At 40.9% G+C, this 13,351-nt stretch overlaps 1 protein-coding gene across 2 annotated transcripts; it reads right to left on the bottom strand.

Annotated features, from left to right (window-relative positions):
- Window positions 1–6,557: 6,557 nt before the first annotated feature.
- Window positions 6,558–12,985, bottom strand: ccni2 (cyclin I family, member 2). 2 transcript variants are annotated; one of them, XM_038978076.1, is made up of 7 exons: window positions 12,716–12,985; window positions 10,765–10,912; window positions 10,523–10,657; window positions 10,364–10,438; window positions 10,077–10,217; window positions 8,248–8,484; window positions 6,558–7,454 (listed from the first exon to the last, which is right to left on the bottom strand). In XM_038978076.1, exons 1-7 carry the CDS (start codon window positions 12,760–12,762, stop codon window positions 7,104–7,106), a joined length of 1,134 nt encoding a protein of 377 aa, XP_038834004.1. In that variant the 5' UTR covers window positions 12,763–12,985; the 3' UTR covers window positions 6,558–7,103. The 2 variants fall into 2 exon arrangements, with proteins under 2 accessions (XP_038834004.1, XP_038834013.1); XM_038978085.1 differs by having other exon boundaries at window positions 10,847–10,912.
- Window positions 12,986–13,351: the final 366 nt, after the last annotated feature.

The raw sequence follows: 13,351 nt of genomic DNA, 5'->3' as shown, positions 1-13,351 counted from the left end.
TGCTGTTGTTCTGGGATTGATTTGCACTTTTCGCACCAAAGTACGCTCATCTCTAGGAGACAGAATGCGTCTCCTTCCTGAGCGGTATGACAGCTGCGTGGTCCCATGATGTTTATACTTGCGTACTATTGTTTGTACAGATAAACGTGGTACCTTCAGGCCTTTGGAAATTGCTTCCAAGGATGAATCAGACTTGTGGAGGTCTACAAATTCTTTTCTGAGGTCTTGGCTGATTTTCTTTTGATTTTCCTATGATGGCAAGCAGAGTCACTGAGTTTGAAGGTAGGCCTTGAAATACATCCACAGGTACACCTCCAATTGACTCAAATGATGTCAATTAGCCTATCAGAAGCTTCTAAAGCCATGACATAATTTTCTGGAATTTTCCAAACTTCTGACCCACTGGAATTGTGATACAGTGAGTTATAAGTGAAATAATCTGTCTGTAAACAATTGTTGCAAAAATTACTTTTGTCATGCACAAAGTAGATGTCCTAACCGACTTGCCAAAACTATAGTTTGTTAACAAGAAATGTGTGGAGTGGTTGAAAAATGAGTTTTAATGACAACCTAAGTGTATGTAAACTTCCGACTTCAACTGTACGTATTCAGACCCTTTACTCAGTACTTTGAAGCACCCTTGGCAGCGATTCTTCTTGGGAATGACTACAAGCTTGGCACACCTGTATTTGGGAAGATTTTCCCATTCTTCTCTGCAGATCCTCTCAAGCTCTGTCAGGTTGGACGGGGAGCGTCGCTGCACAGCTATTTTCGTGTCTCTCCAGAGATGTTTGATCGGGTTCAAGTCTGGGCTCTGGCTGGGTCATTCAAGTACATTCACAGACGTGTCCCGAAGCCACTCCTGTGTTGTCTTGGCTGTGTGCTTAGGGTTGTTGTCCAGTTGGAAGGTGAACCTTCTCCCCAGTCTGAGGTCCTGAGCGCTCTGGAGCAGGTTTTTATCAAGGATCTCTCTGTACTTTGCTCCGTTCATCTCTCCCTTGATCCTCACGATTCTCCCAGTCCCTGCCGGTGATCCTGCCACCACCATGCTTCACCGTAGGGATGGTATTGGCCAGGTAATGAGCGGTGCCTGGTTTCCTCCAGACATGACGCTTGGCATTCAGACCGAAGAGTTTAATCTTGGTTACATCATGATCTGAGTCTTTTAGGTGCCTTTTGGCAAACTCCAAGTGGGCCTTTTACTGAGGAGTGGCTCCCGTCTGGCCACTCTCCCATAAAGGCCTGATTTGGTGGAGTGCTGCAGAGATGGTTGTCCTTCTGACCAAGTCCGATCTCCCCTGATTTGCTCAGTTTGGCCGGGCAGTCAGCTCTAGGAAGAGTCTTGGTGGTTCCAAACTTCTTCCATTTAAGAATGATGGAGGTCACTGTGTTCTTGGGGACCTTCAAAGCTGCAGACATTTTTTGGTACCCTTCCCCAGATCTGTGCCTCGACACAATCCTGCCTCTGAGCTCTATGAACAATTTTTTCGACCTCATGGCTTGGTTTATGCTCTGACATGCACTGTCAACTGTGGGACCTTACACAGACAGGTGTGTGCCTTTCCAAAGAATGTCTAATCAATTGAATTGACCACAGGTGGACTAAAATCAAGTTGTAGAAACATCTCAAGGATGATCAATGGAAACCGGATGCACCTGAGCTCAATTTTGAGTCCCTTAGAAAAGTGTCTGAATATTTAAGTAAATAAGGTATTTATGTTTTTGAAGGTTTTATACATTTGCAAAAATGTCAAAAACCTATTTTCTCTTGTCATTATGGGGTATTGTGTGTAGGTTGAGGAGGAAAGAATGATAATTGAATCAATTTTAGAATAAAGCTGTAACGTAACTGTGGAAAAAATGAAGGGGTCTGAATACTTTCTGAATGCCCTGAATATGCTGTATTCTAGTCAAGTCCATCCTATTCAACTATTGCTGTACATACACTATTCTATCCATGTTTTCTTCAGATATACCATATTGTATCCACATACTGTCCATAATGTCTATACATCCCACATACAGTGTATGTATGTATGTATGCATATACACTGCTCAAAAAAATAAAGGGAACACTTAAACAACACAATGTAACTCCAAGTCAATCACACTTCTGTGAAATCAAACTGTCCACTTAGGAAGCAACACTGATTGACAATAAATTTCACATGCTGTTGTGCAAATGGAAAAGACAAAAGGTGGAAATTATAGGCAATTAGCAAGACACCCCCAATAAAGGAATGGTTCTGCAGGTGGTGACCGCAGACCACTTCTCAGTTCCTATGCTTCCTGGCTGATGTTTTGGTCACTTTTGAATGCTGGCGGTGCTTTCACTCTAGTGGTAGCATGAGACGGAGTCTACAACCCACACAAGTGGCTCAGGTAGTGCAGCTCATCCAGGATGGCACATCAATGCGAGCTGTGGCAAGAAGGTTTGCTGTGTTTGTCAGCGTAGTGTCCAGAGCATGGAGATGCTACCAGGAGACAGGCCAGTACATCAGGAGACGTGGAGGAGGCCGTAGGAGGGCAACAACCCAGCAGCAGGACCGCTACCTCCGCCTTTGTGCAAGGAGGATCAGGAGGAGCACTGCCAGAGCCCTGCAAAATGACCTCCAGCAGGCCACAAATGTGCATGTGTCAGCATATGGTCTCACAAGGGGTCTGAGGATCTCATCTCAGTACCTAATGGCAGTCAGGCTACCTCTGGTGAGCACATGGAGGGCTGTGCGGCCCCACAAAGAAATGTCACCCCACACCATGACTGACCCACCGCCAAACCGGTCATGCGGGAGGATGTTGCAGGCAGCAGAACGTTCTCCACGGCGTCTCCAGACTCTGTCACGTCTGTCACATGTGCTCATGTGCTCAGTGTGAACCTGCTTTCATCTGTGAAGAGCACAGGGCGCCAGTGGCGAATTTGCCAATCTTGGTGTTCTCTGGCAAATGCCAAATGTCCTGCACGGTGTTGGGCTGTAAGCACAACCACCTGTGGACGTCGGGCCCTCATACCACCCTCATGGAGTCTGTTTCTGACCGTTTGAGCAGACACATGCACATTTGTGGCCTGCTGGAGGTCATTTTGCAGGGCTCTGGCAGTGCTCCTCCTTGCACAAAGGCGGAGGTAGCGGTCCTGCTGCTGGGTTGTTGCCCTCCTACGGCCTCCTCCACGTCTCCTGATTTACTGGCCTGTCTCCTGGTAGCGCCTCCATGCTCTGGACACTACGCTGACAGACACAGCAAACCTTCTTGGCACAGCTCGCATTGATGTGCCATCCTGGATGAGCTGCACTACCTGAGCCACTTGTGTGGGTTGTAGACTCCGTCTCATGCTACCACTAGAGTGAAAGCACCGCCAGCATTCAAAAGTGACCAAAACATCAGCCAGGAAGCATAGGAACTGAGAAGTGGTCTGCGGTCACCACCTGCAGAACCATTCCTTTATTGGGGGATGTCTTGCTAATTGCCTATAATTTCCACCTTTTGTCTTTCCCATTTGCACAACAGCATGTGAAATTTATTGTCAATCAGTGTTGCTTCCTAAGTGGACAGTTTGATTTCACAGAAGTGTGATTGACTTGGAGTTACATTGTGTTGTTTAAGTGTTCCCTTTATTTTTTTGAGCAGTGTATATAGATATATATATCTATCCAGTAAAAAGATTGAACACACCTACTCATTCAAGGGTTTTTCTTTCTTTTTACTATTTTCTACATTACAGAATAATAGTGAAGACATCAAAACTATGACGTAACACATATGGAATCATGTAGTAACCAAAAAAGTATAAAATAAATCCAAATACATTTGACATTCTTCAAAGTAGCCACCCTTTGCCTTGATGACAGCTATGCACACTCTTGGCATTCTCTCAACCAGCTTCATTTCAGTTAACAGGTGTGCCTTGTTAAAAGTTAATTTGGGGAATTTCTTTCCTTAATGTGTTTGAGCAAATTAGTTGTGTTGTGACAAGGTAGGGGTGGGATACAGAAGATAGCCCTATTTGGTATAAGTCCATATTATGGCAAGAACAGCTCAAACAAGCAAAGAGAAACGACAAGCCATCATTACTTTAAGACATGAAGTTCAGTCAATGCGGAACATTTCAAGAACTTTGAATGTTTCTTCAAGTGCAGTCACAAAAACCATCAAGCGCTATGATGAAAATGGCTTTCATGGGGACCACCACAGGAAAGGAAGACCCAGAGTTACCTCTGCTACAGAGGATAATTTCATTTGAGTTAACTGCTCCTCAGATTGCAGCCCAAATAAATGCTTCACAGAGTTCAAGTAACAGACATATCTCAACATCAACAGTTCAGAGAAGACTGTGTGAATCAGGCCTTCATGGTCAAATTGCTGCAAAGGAACTACTACTAAAGGACACCAATAAGAAGAATAGACTTGCTTGGGCCAAGAAACACGAGCAATGGACATTAGACCAGTGGATATTTTTCCTTTGGTCTGAAGTCCAAATTTGAGATTTTTGGTTCCAACTGCCGTGTCTTTGTGAGACGTGTGTGGGTGAACGGATGACCTCCACATGTGTATTTCCCACCGTAAAACATGGAGGAGAAGGCGCTCGGGTGCGGGGGTGCTTTGCTGGTGACACTGTCTGTGGTTTATTTATAAGCGATACGCCATCCCATCTGGTATGGGCTTAGTGGGACTATCATTTGTTTTTCAACAGGACAATGTCCCTACACATCTCCAGGTTGTGTAAGGGCTATTTTACAAAGAAGGAGAGTGATGGAGTGCTGCATCAGATGACCTGGCCTCCACAATCCCCCGACCTCAACCAAATTGAGATGGTTTGGGATGAGTTGGACCGCAGAGTGAAGGAAAAGCAGCCAACAAGTGCTCAGCAAATGTGGGAACTCCTTCAAGACTGTTTGAAAAGCATTCCAGGTGAAGCTGGTTGAGAGATTGCCATGTGTGCAAAGCTGTCATCAAGTCAAAGGGTGGCTACTTAGAAGAATCTCAAATCTAAAATATATTTGTGATTTGTTTAACACTTTTTTGGTGACTACATGATTACATATGTGTTATTTCATAGTTTTGATGTCTTCACTATTATTCTACAATGTAGAAAATAAAAACAAACCCTTGAATGAGTAGGTGTTCTAAAACTTTTGACTGGTAGTTTGTGTGAACTCCTTCAAGACTGTTGGAAAAGCATTCCTTGTGAAGCTGGTTGAGAGAATGCCAAGAGTGTGCAAAACTGTCATCAAGGTGAAGGGTGGCTACTTTGAAGAATATAAAATATATTAGTGATTAACACTTTTTTTGTTCCTGCATGATTCCATATGTGTTATTTCATAGTTTTGATGTCTTCACTATTATTCTACATTGTAGAAAATAGTCAACATAAAGGATAACTCTTGAATGAGTTGGTATGTCCAAACTTTTGACTGGTATTGTATTTCTACTACGGACTACTTGCTCCTCTTAATATTTCTATATTTCTTAATTCCATTCTTTTACTTTTTAGATTTTATATTACTGCACTGTTGGAGCAAGGAACACAAGCATTTCGTTACACCTGCAATAACATCTGCTCAACGTTTATGCAACCAATAAAATTTGATTTGATTTGAACTTTGTGGCAACAGTTTAGAGAAGGCCCTTTCCAGTTCCAGCATGACAATGCCCCCGCCGTGCACAATGCGAGGTCCAAACAGAAATGGTTTGTCGATCGGTGTGGAAGAAGTTGACTGGCCTCCACAGAGCCCTGACCTCAACCCTGTCGGACACCTTTGGGAGGAATTAGAATGCCAACTGCGAGCCAGTCCTAATTGCCCAACATCAGTGCCCGACCTCACTAATGCTCTTGTGGCTGAATGGAAGCAAGTTCCTGCAGCAATGTTCCAACATTTAGTGGAAAGCCTTCCCAGAAGAGTCAAGGCTGTTATAGCAGCAAAGGGTGGACCAATGCTATATTAATGCCCATGATTTTGGAATATGTTTGACAAGCAGTTGTCCACATACTTTTGGCCATGTAGTGTTTGTGAAAACACCCTAAGATAGCGAGCCATGATCCCAAGGACTTTGACTGCCTCCGAATGGAGAACTGCTCATTTTTAGCCAATCACAAGGCTCATTTGAATTTCCTGATGCATCAGAAAAATGATCTGCAACGAGTGATTTAAGTTAAGATCTCTCCTCTGTACACTAATTATATAAGTTGTAGACCAATAGAACAAAATGGAGAGAGCCCATCTTAGCACTACAGTAAAAAGTATAACCCTCTGCTATTAAGAAGTAAACAAGAGTGAAAGAGGAAGTTACTGTGTGTGTTCTCCCCCACCACATGGTTTACAAAAGGCTTGTACATTGTGGTCTTGAACCAACCCGAAGTAGAACAGAGAGCTGTCATCCATTTACCAGGAACAATTGAAACAGCAGTCTTAATAGAATGTGTATAGAATACATTCTTTTTCCAAAGTATCTACATAAAACTTTAAGGTTATGATGGGTAGTTAGGGATGGATACATGCTTATTGAAAACTCATAGATCTTGTTATTGTTTCAGTTACAAAGAAGAGATAGTGGTCATGAAATTGAATGTTTGTCATAGCTTTTATTCTGGAGATAACATAACAGTAACATAGCTGCCTTTTCGGACAACCAAAGAGATTATCACTTTTCACTTTGGAAAACAGTGTAACGTCAACGACGGAACATGATTTACGTTATAACTTGACATAAAAAAAAATTATTTCACAGTTGAAAGCACTACAATACTTCAGTTCAATGTGGTAAGTAAAGAGGCACGTTATAACAGTTCCACACATTGAGATGTGACTAGCTTTAAAATGAAAGAATGACATGTCTTTGCAGCACTGTCATTTGTAACCAAAGCATTTTTGTAAAAGTAGCTATAGTGATTTACTTGTTTGAAAGGTCAACAGAACAAACATGTTTTAGTACAACAAAGTAAAAAATATAATTATAAAATGATATGTATATAAAAAGCTCCTCTAAATATCAAAGTGCTGAATAGGTCATGGAAGAGGCAATACCAAGTTCCTGATAAGGTATTCTTGGTCCTCAACAAAATAAAAACAATCCCCAACACATGCAGACAGGTTCAGTCCAACAGGATATTAGCTCACAGCAGGGTGGAGAGGTGGGCAGGGGGACACATTCTTCTGGTGGGCCTCATGGAGGATATTAGTATCACTGTCCCCGACGACCTCCAGAGCCAACCCCTCGTTGTATAGGCACCTAAAACCATCGTAGAACTTGTCTGTATCCCCCTCCCCCTGGCTTCCCTTTCCACTCCTGGTCTGCCCGAGACCCGGTTTGCCCGCAGGCTCCCAGGACACCTCATCCTGAAGCTTGGTCATCTTGGTGCTGTCAAATATGTACACTGCATTGGCTGGTAGGGAGAACTCCAGGCTGGTGAGGTATTCGTCCACCATCTCCTTGCAGTGGATGAACTCCGTGCTCTGAATCTGGAGCAGAAAAACACACAGTGATTTCCTCAGACATGGCAAACAGGTTTAGTAAAAATAAAAACACCTTATGACAGATGTCGATTGTGTGGGTTCCATTGTTTAACTCAACTGTAATAAAAAATAAGATTGAAATATAGAAAAATGTTATGGACGGCAATGTTCTTCTAACCAGGAACGTACAAATACAAAGACCAAATACAAAAGAAAAGTGAGAAAAAAGGTGTTATTGTGAACTGAAGAAAGATTTATAGTACCTGTCAAAAGTTTGGACACATACTCATTTCAGGGTTTCTTTATTTTTACTATTTTTCTACATTGTAGAATATAATAATAGTGGTGCTATTAAAGACATTTCACAAATTAACTTTTTAACAAAGCACACCTGTTAATTGAAATGCATTCCAGGTGACTACCTCATGAAGCTGGTTTTGAGAATGCCAAGAGTGTGCAAACGGTGGCTACTTTGAAGAATCTCAAATATATTTTGATTTGTTTAACACTTTTTTTGGTTACTACATGATTCCATATGTTATTTCATAGTTTTGATGTCTTCACTATTATTCTACAATATAGAGAATATTACAATCAAAGAAAAACCCTGGAATGAGTAGGTGTGCCAACTTTTGACTTATAATATGGTCCAACATACTTCGCTAATGTTTACTTACATGAGCACCAACTTGGTTGCATAATTACACTGCAAACACAAAAGCATGACAGCAAACAGCCAAGTGTTTTGAACAGTGTGAGGGGTGGTGATAGCTCCATTGGGAGATGTTGCGTGTCTTACCTGTGCTTTCTTCAGCAGATCGGTGAAGACTGAGAACCAGTCTGGGGTGAGCCTCTCCAACTCCAAGGTAATGATGGCCAAGGCTAGTGTGGAGCCCTTGAACTGTGATAGCTGGTGGCAGGCCATACAGTGCTGCACCTGCCTAGTCCACAATGCCGCCTGGAGGCAAGGCCTCTTCTGAGAATGAGCACCCACAGACGAAAGGTGGGGATGGCCAGAGATCAACAGGGCATGGAACTGCAATAATCACAAAATACAGAAGATGGAGACCATCATTAATACATATCCACTGTTTCATTCATTCATTCGTCACAATTCATATCGATCATGGACAACTTTCCACATCTTCTCTTTAACAGCCATTCCCATATTACATTATCTTCTTAGTAACCCCCCCCCCCCATCTGCCCCCTTTCCTTGCCTGGGGTGTGATGCCCTCTTTGCTGTGTGCAGTGCTAGTCTGTCTCCCTGTTGTAAGACTGTTAGTGTAAAACCAACATGGGGGGGCTACATTTGTAATGCCCAAACCTTTTTTCTTCTTCTTTGTCACAAAATTGTGAATGCATTTGCATGTCTCCACTCTTTTGCAAATAGTCAGCCATGTTGTTTGAGCAAAGGAAAAAAACTTTAGAATTTCAGGTTGTCGTTTAACAGATCTAGTGGAAATGTTGAAAGAGCCCATCTTTGAATCCACAGCTCAATCATACAACTGTGTTATGGTGGAAAGTATGTGACAATATTCCTGTAGTACCCATTCTTGTTTGAAAGACAATGGAGATATGACCACTATTTCGGTTGCTGAATGCAAAGTACATTTTCAGGAGAATGTAATTGTTGGAAAGTTTATTTGAAAAGTATTAGAGAATTTATTTTTATTTAACTAGATTTTTTTTGTATCATGTTTCTTTTTTTGATTTCTACAATACTTGTATTTTTGTAATAAACCTATTGTGAGCTAGGACAATATGGAATAGTTCTTATGGATTAAACTATAATCTACACACAACTAACTGGTGAGACATTCATCAATCTCTGAAATGTTTCAGTATTCAGAACAATCTTATGTTATAATTTGAGGAAATTTTCACATTGGCTCTGGTGTGAAACAATGAAACTGCCCTAAACGTTTTACTTCACACCAATAGGATTCTGTTCAAGAATGTTGGCCAATGGTTGTGGTCTCCCATGGTAACATTGCAGGGACGTCTACTACTAGACTTGAGGATGAAATATGTCTGGTAATAGTTAGTGTTTGATGCTTATTTGACTTCCAGTTTGTGGTGTGTAGTATAAAGTATGGATCATTCCAAGATGTCAAACTCCAGTGTGCCATAAACAATCTATACAGCATGGCATTTTTTTATGACACTAAATATGCATACATGACAGCACGGTACTATTCCAATTAATCACATTTTATTTAACCTTTTTAACTAGGCAAATTCTTATTTATGTTAAGATTGTACTTGGAAGTGGGTTAGGGTTGGACAAATTATATCTTAAAAGCCTCTCCCCTTGTTAAATAACAGGGTTCTACTTTCTGCTTTACTGCTGGAGGTAAATCAGATAAGTGCCTTGGCTTGATCTATGCTCTAAATTGCACTTAATCACTAAGATTTAGATGACCGCTTGTCAATGGTGTCAGGTGTGGACAGAGACATATCACAGGTGGACACAAGTCAAATCAATGCACAATTTCTAGGACCAATACTCTATCGGGGAGAAGTTAACATTGGCCATCTTTGACAAGATGAAGTGTGTGTTCCCCTGTGCTTTTGTACTGTGTTTCAGCCTGTCAAAGCAGTGAGGACGTGTTAACTGCTACTTACAATGTGAATGAAGTCGATTGGCGTTGCGGTATACAGGTCCCAGTTCAGCTTATCTAGTATGATCCTCTCCATGCGAAGAATCTCCGCTGTTGAAAAGTTGCATCCGCTCTGCACAACAAGGCCCTTGACTGATCCAATCACCTGTTTCAACAGACATCAGCAAGGGAGCTAATAAACATATTGTATTAAACTAGTGTTGTGTTTTATTTTGATTATAAGAAAGAATAAACTTATGTTCACTATGTTCAATTATGTTTTGCTAAACTTCCAAGAGATAAAAATCCCACCTCATCCTCCTCATTGATTTTTGCTGAGAGAATCAGAGAGGTGAAGGCGATACACTTCAGGTATTTGGGCGGGGCCTGAAACAGAAGGTGATTTAGCACCTCTAGAATTTAGCAGAATGTGAGCTGTGAATTATTTTCAAGAACAGAAGATTTCCATACCTTCACTGTTGCTAGAAGTCTATTCAGAACACAGCCTCCAAGAGCAAATGTTTCTTGACAGAAGTTGAACAGTCTGCACATTTCACCCAGCCACAGGATCACATCTTGCAGTTGGAAAGGGGTAATGTCAGTACCCTGTGTGCAATGGAAAGAATCAAGAGGTCAGAACTTTGCAGCGGTGTGTGGTGAATGTGTCAGACTGTGTCAAACATTAGGCTCAGTCAAGATGGTAGCCCATATACTTGAATGCAGCTGTTCTTGAAGATTGGCACTTTCCAGAGGCGCATCTCCCTGCCCAGTGCATCCTCCAATAACGCCACCAACCGTTGGTTCTCTGCAACTCCTGGGTTCTTCATTGTGACCTTGGTGCCGGCCAGGGTTCTCCACCACCTAAGAAGGACACACCATGTAGTGTTACAGGCCATGCCATTTACAGTGGGAGAATGAAATGCATCACATAACAGCTAAACACAACTTCGTAGGTTACATTGAAAGTCAGAGTCATAGATACTCTGCAACAAAACATTTTCTGAAATGTCCAACGTTCTCCTTTCTTCTTCACAAAAGGTTAATCTAATGTCACTTTCCCCAGGCTAGAAATGTCTCATTTGGATAGTCTAATTCTAAACAGCTGATTTCTGAGCAGAATGTGTCAACCAGTGGAGTAAAGTACTTAAGTAAAAATACTTTAAAGTACTACTTAATACGTTTTTTGAGGTATCTGTACTTCACTACATTCCTAAAGAAAACATGGTACTTTTTACTCCAAACATTTTCCCTGACAACCCAAAGTACTAGTTATATATTGAATTCTTAGCAGGACAGGAAAATGGTGAAATTCACACACTTATCAAGAGAACACGTGGTCATCCTTACTGCCTATGTTCTGGCAGACTCACTAAACACAAATGCATCTTTTGTAAATAATGTGAGTGTTGGAGTGTGTCCCTGGCTATCTGGAAATTTGCTTTGCTTAATATAAGGAGTATGAAATGATTTATACTTTTACTTTTGATACTTAAGTATATTTTCAAAATTAAGTATCACAAGTAAATGTAAGTATATTTAAAACCAAATACTTTTAGACTTTTACTCAAGTATTTTACTGGGTGACTTTCACTTTTACTTGAGTAAAAGTATATATACCTTAATAGAAAGTTACTCAAGTATGACAATTGGGTACCTTTTCCACCACTGGTGTCAACATAATCAGCCTGGTAGTCTCATAGACTAGACTTAACATAGACACTCATTAGTATATGTTAGGTTTGGAATGGTTACATAAAACAGAAGGTTACTTAAAGCTGGGACCCTACAAAATTAACATAGAAATGTGACTTATAGTCATTCTAGTCGAACGTAAGTCTAGGCGGTAGATCGGTTCTATGTGTACTATTTCTATGCTTCCCATTATTAAGTTTCATTTTTGCGTCTTTTACTTTCGGTGTTGTACACCAGTTTCAATGAGATGAAAATACAATAATTTTGGTTATGGATGGGTAGGTGTGTAACTCGAATGTCTGGTAACTCAAAGGTTGCGTATTCGAATCTTATCACGGACAACTTTAGCAACTACTTACAATTTTTTTTGCAACTACTTAACATGTTAGGTAACCCTTCCTAAGAACCACCTAGCTAATGTTAGCCACAACAAATTGGAATTCCTAAAATATCAAACATATTGCAAATTATTAATATATTGTACCAATTGCAATTCGTAAAATATACGAATTGTAATTCGTGACATATAATACGAAATGGATGACGGACGACATCCACAAATGAATACATACGAAACCTATCATATCATTCTAAATGGAGGGCAATATATTTACATGTAATATGTTAAGTCTACCCCTGAGTCAGGTTGCAGCAATGGATTGTACATAAGCACCGAAAAGATTTTTCAACAGTGTACACAAGCATACAGCGCTCCATTTATAGATTGACTAGGCAGGAAATCATGAAATAAGCGTTACATTTTTGTTAAGGCACGCCATTTTTTGATTTTCGTATGCTGTGTGCAACAATTTTTCACATTCATAAGTTATTCACTTTTGCTTGTGCATAAAAACAGAAGACATATGGGCGGGATAGTGAACAGCTGCAGCTGAAGTCAATTGCTTTTGTTTTGCATCTCAGATGCTGCCGTGATATCTTTCGATCCTTTATTTCTTCAATTAGTCTTCTTACCTTTCGAAATGCAGATATGTTCTTCGACAACAGGCGCATTTGTACATAGGTTTTAATCGTCCATGTTTACCAAAGCAAGATTATTCAATCAAACAAGATGGAATTTGTCAGTAACAATAGTACAGGATCTCCTCGCAATCGAGTACACAACCAAATAAAAGACACATACTTAATTTCATACAGCCTTATACGGATGTATAAACACTACATAAAAACGATAAAGATGAAGACGGCACATTAGAGAGAAACAACATCTAGCCCAGCAGTGACTGTTTTGAACGCCCCTGACTCCGCCTATCTTTTCATCATGTCCGTAATAAAACATTGTGTTAGTGGGGCAAACATACGGGATCCGTTATACAAAATGGTCGAGCCTCCACCGAAAATGTCCCTACAACATGTATTGTAAAATACTATTAAGTAATATTATTTGGGCTAGGCTACTTTTATCATGTGCATGAAACGAATCGTCAGATTTTAGGCATTGTGTTTCAAACAATGAAACCTTATCAGGTTGTGTTCCTTCTGCAGCACTCTCTGAGCCAGAGACAAAGCAGACATAACATTATGAGGGCCCCCAGCCCCTATAACAGTGGCCCGACGTTGTGGGTAGGCTAAGCTTGCCGGTTGTTCTCC

The sequence above is a fragment of the Salvelinus namaycush genome, chromosome 3 (assembly GCF_016432855.1).
Source record: "Salvelinus namaycush isolate Seneca chromosome 3, SaNama_1.0, whole genome shotgun sequence".
Classification (NCBI taxonomy): Eukaryota; Metazoa; Chordata; class Actinopteri; order Salmoniformes; family Salmonidae; genus Salvelinus; species Salvelinus namaycush.
The sequence above is the reverse complement of the archived record's forward strand: the minus strand, read 5'-3'. Positions and strand labels throughout refer to the sequence as shown.

Coding starts and splice junctions, on each gene's coding strand:
- ccni2 (XM_038978076.1), bottom strand. CDS start 12,762: ATGTACAAATGCGCCTGTTGTCGAAGAACATATCTGCATTTCGAAAG. Junction 10,218..10,363: donor AAATCAATGAGGAGGATGAG/GTGGGATTTTTA, acceptor CTGTTGAAACAG/GTGATTGGATCAGTCAAGGG. Junction 7,455..8,247: donor ATCTGCTGAAGAAAGCACAG/GTAAGACACGCA, acceptor TTTCTGCTCCAG/ATTCAGAGCACGGAGTTCAT.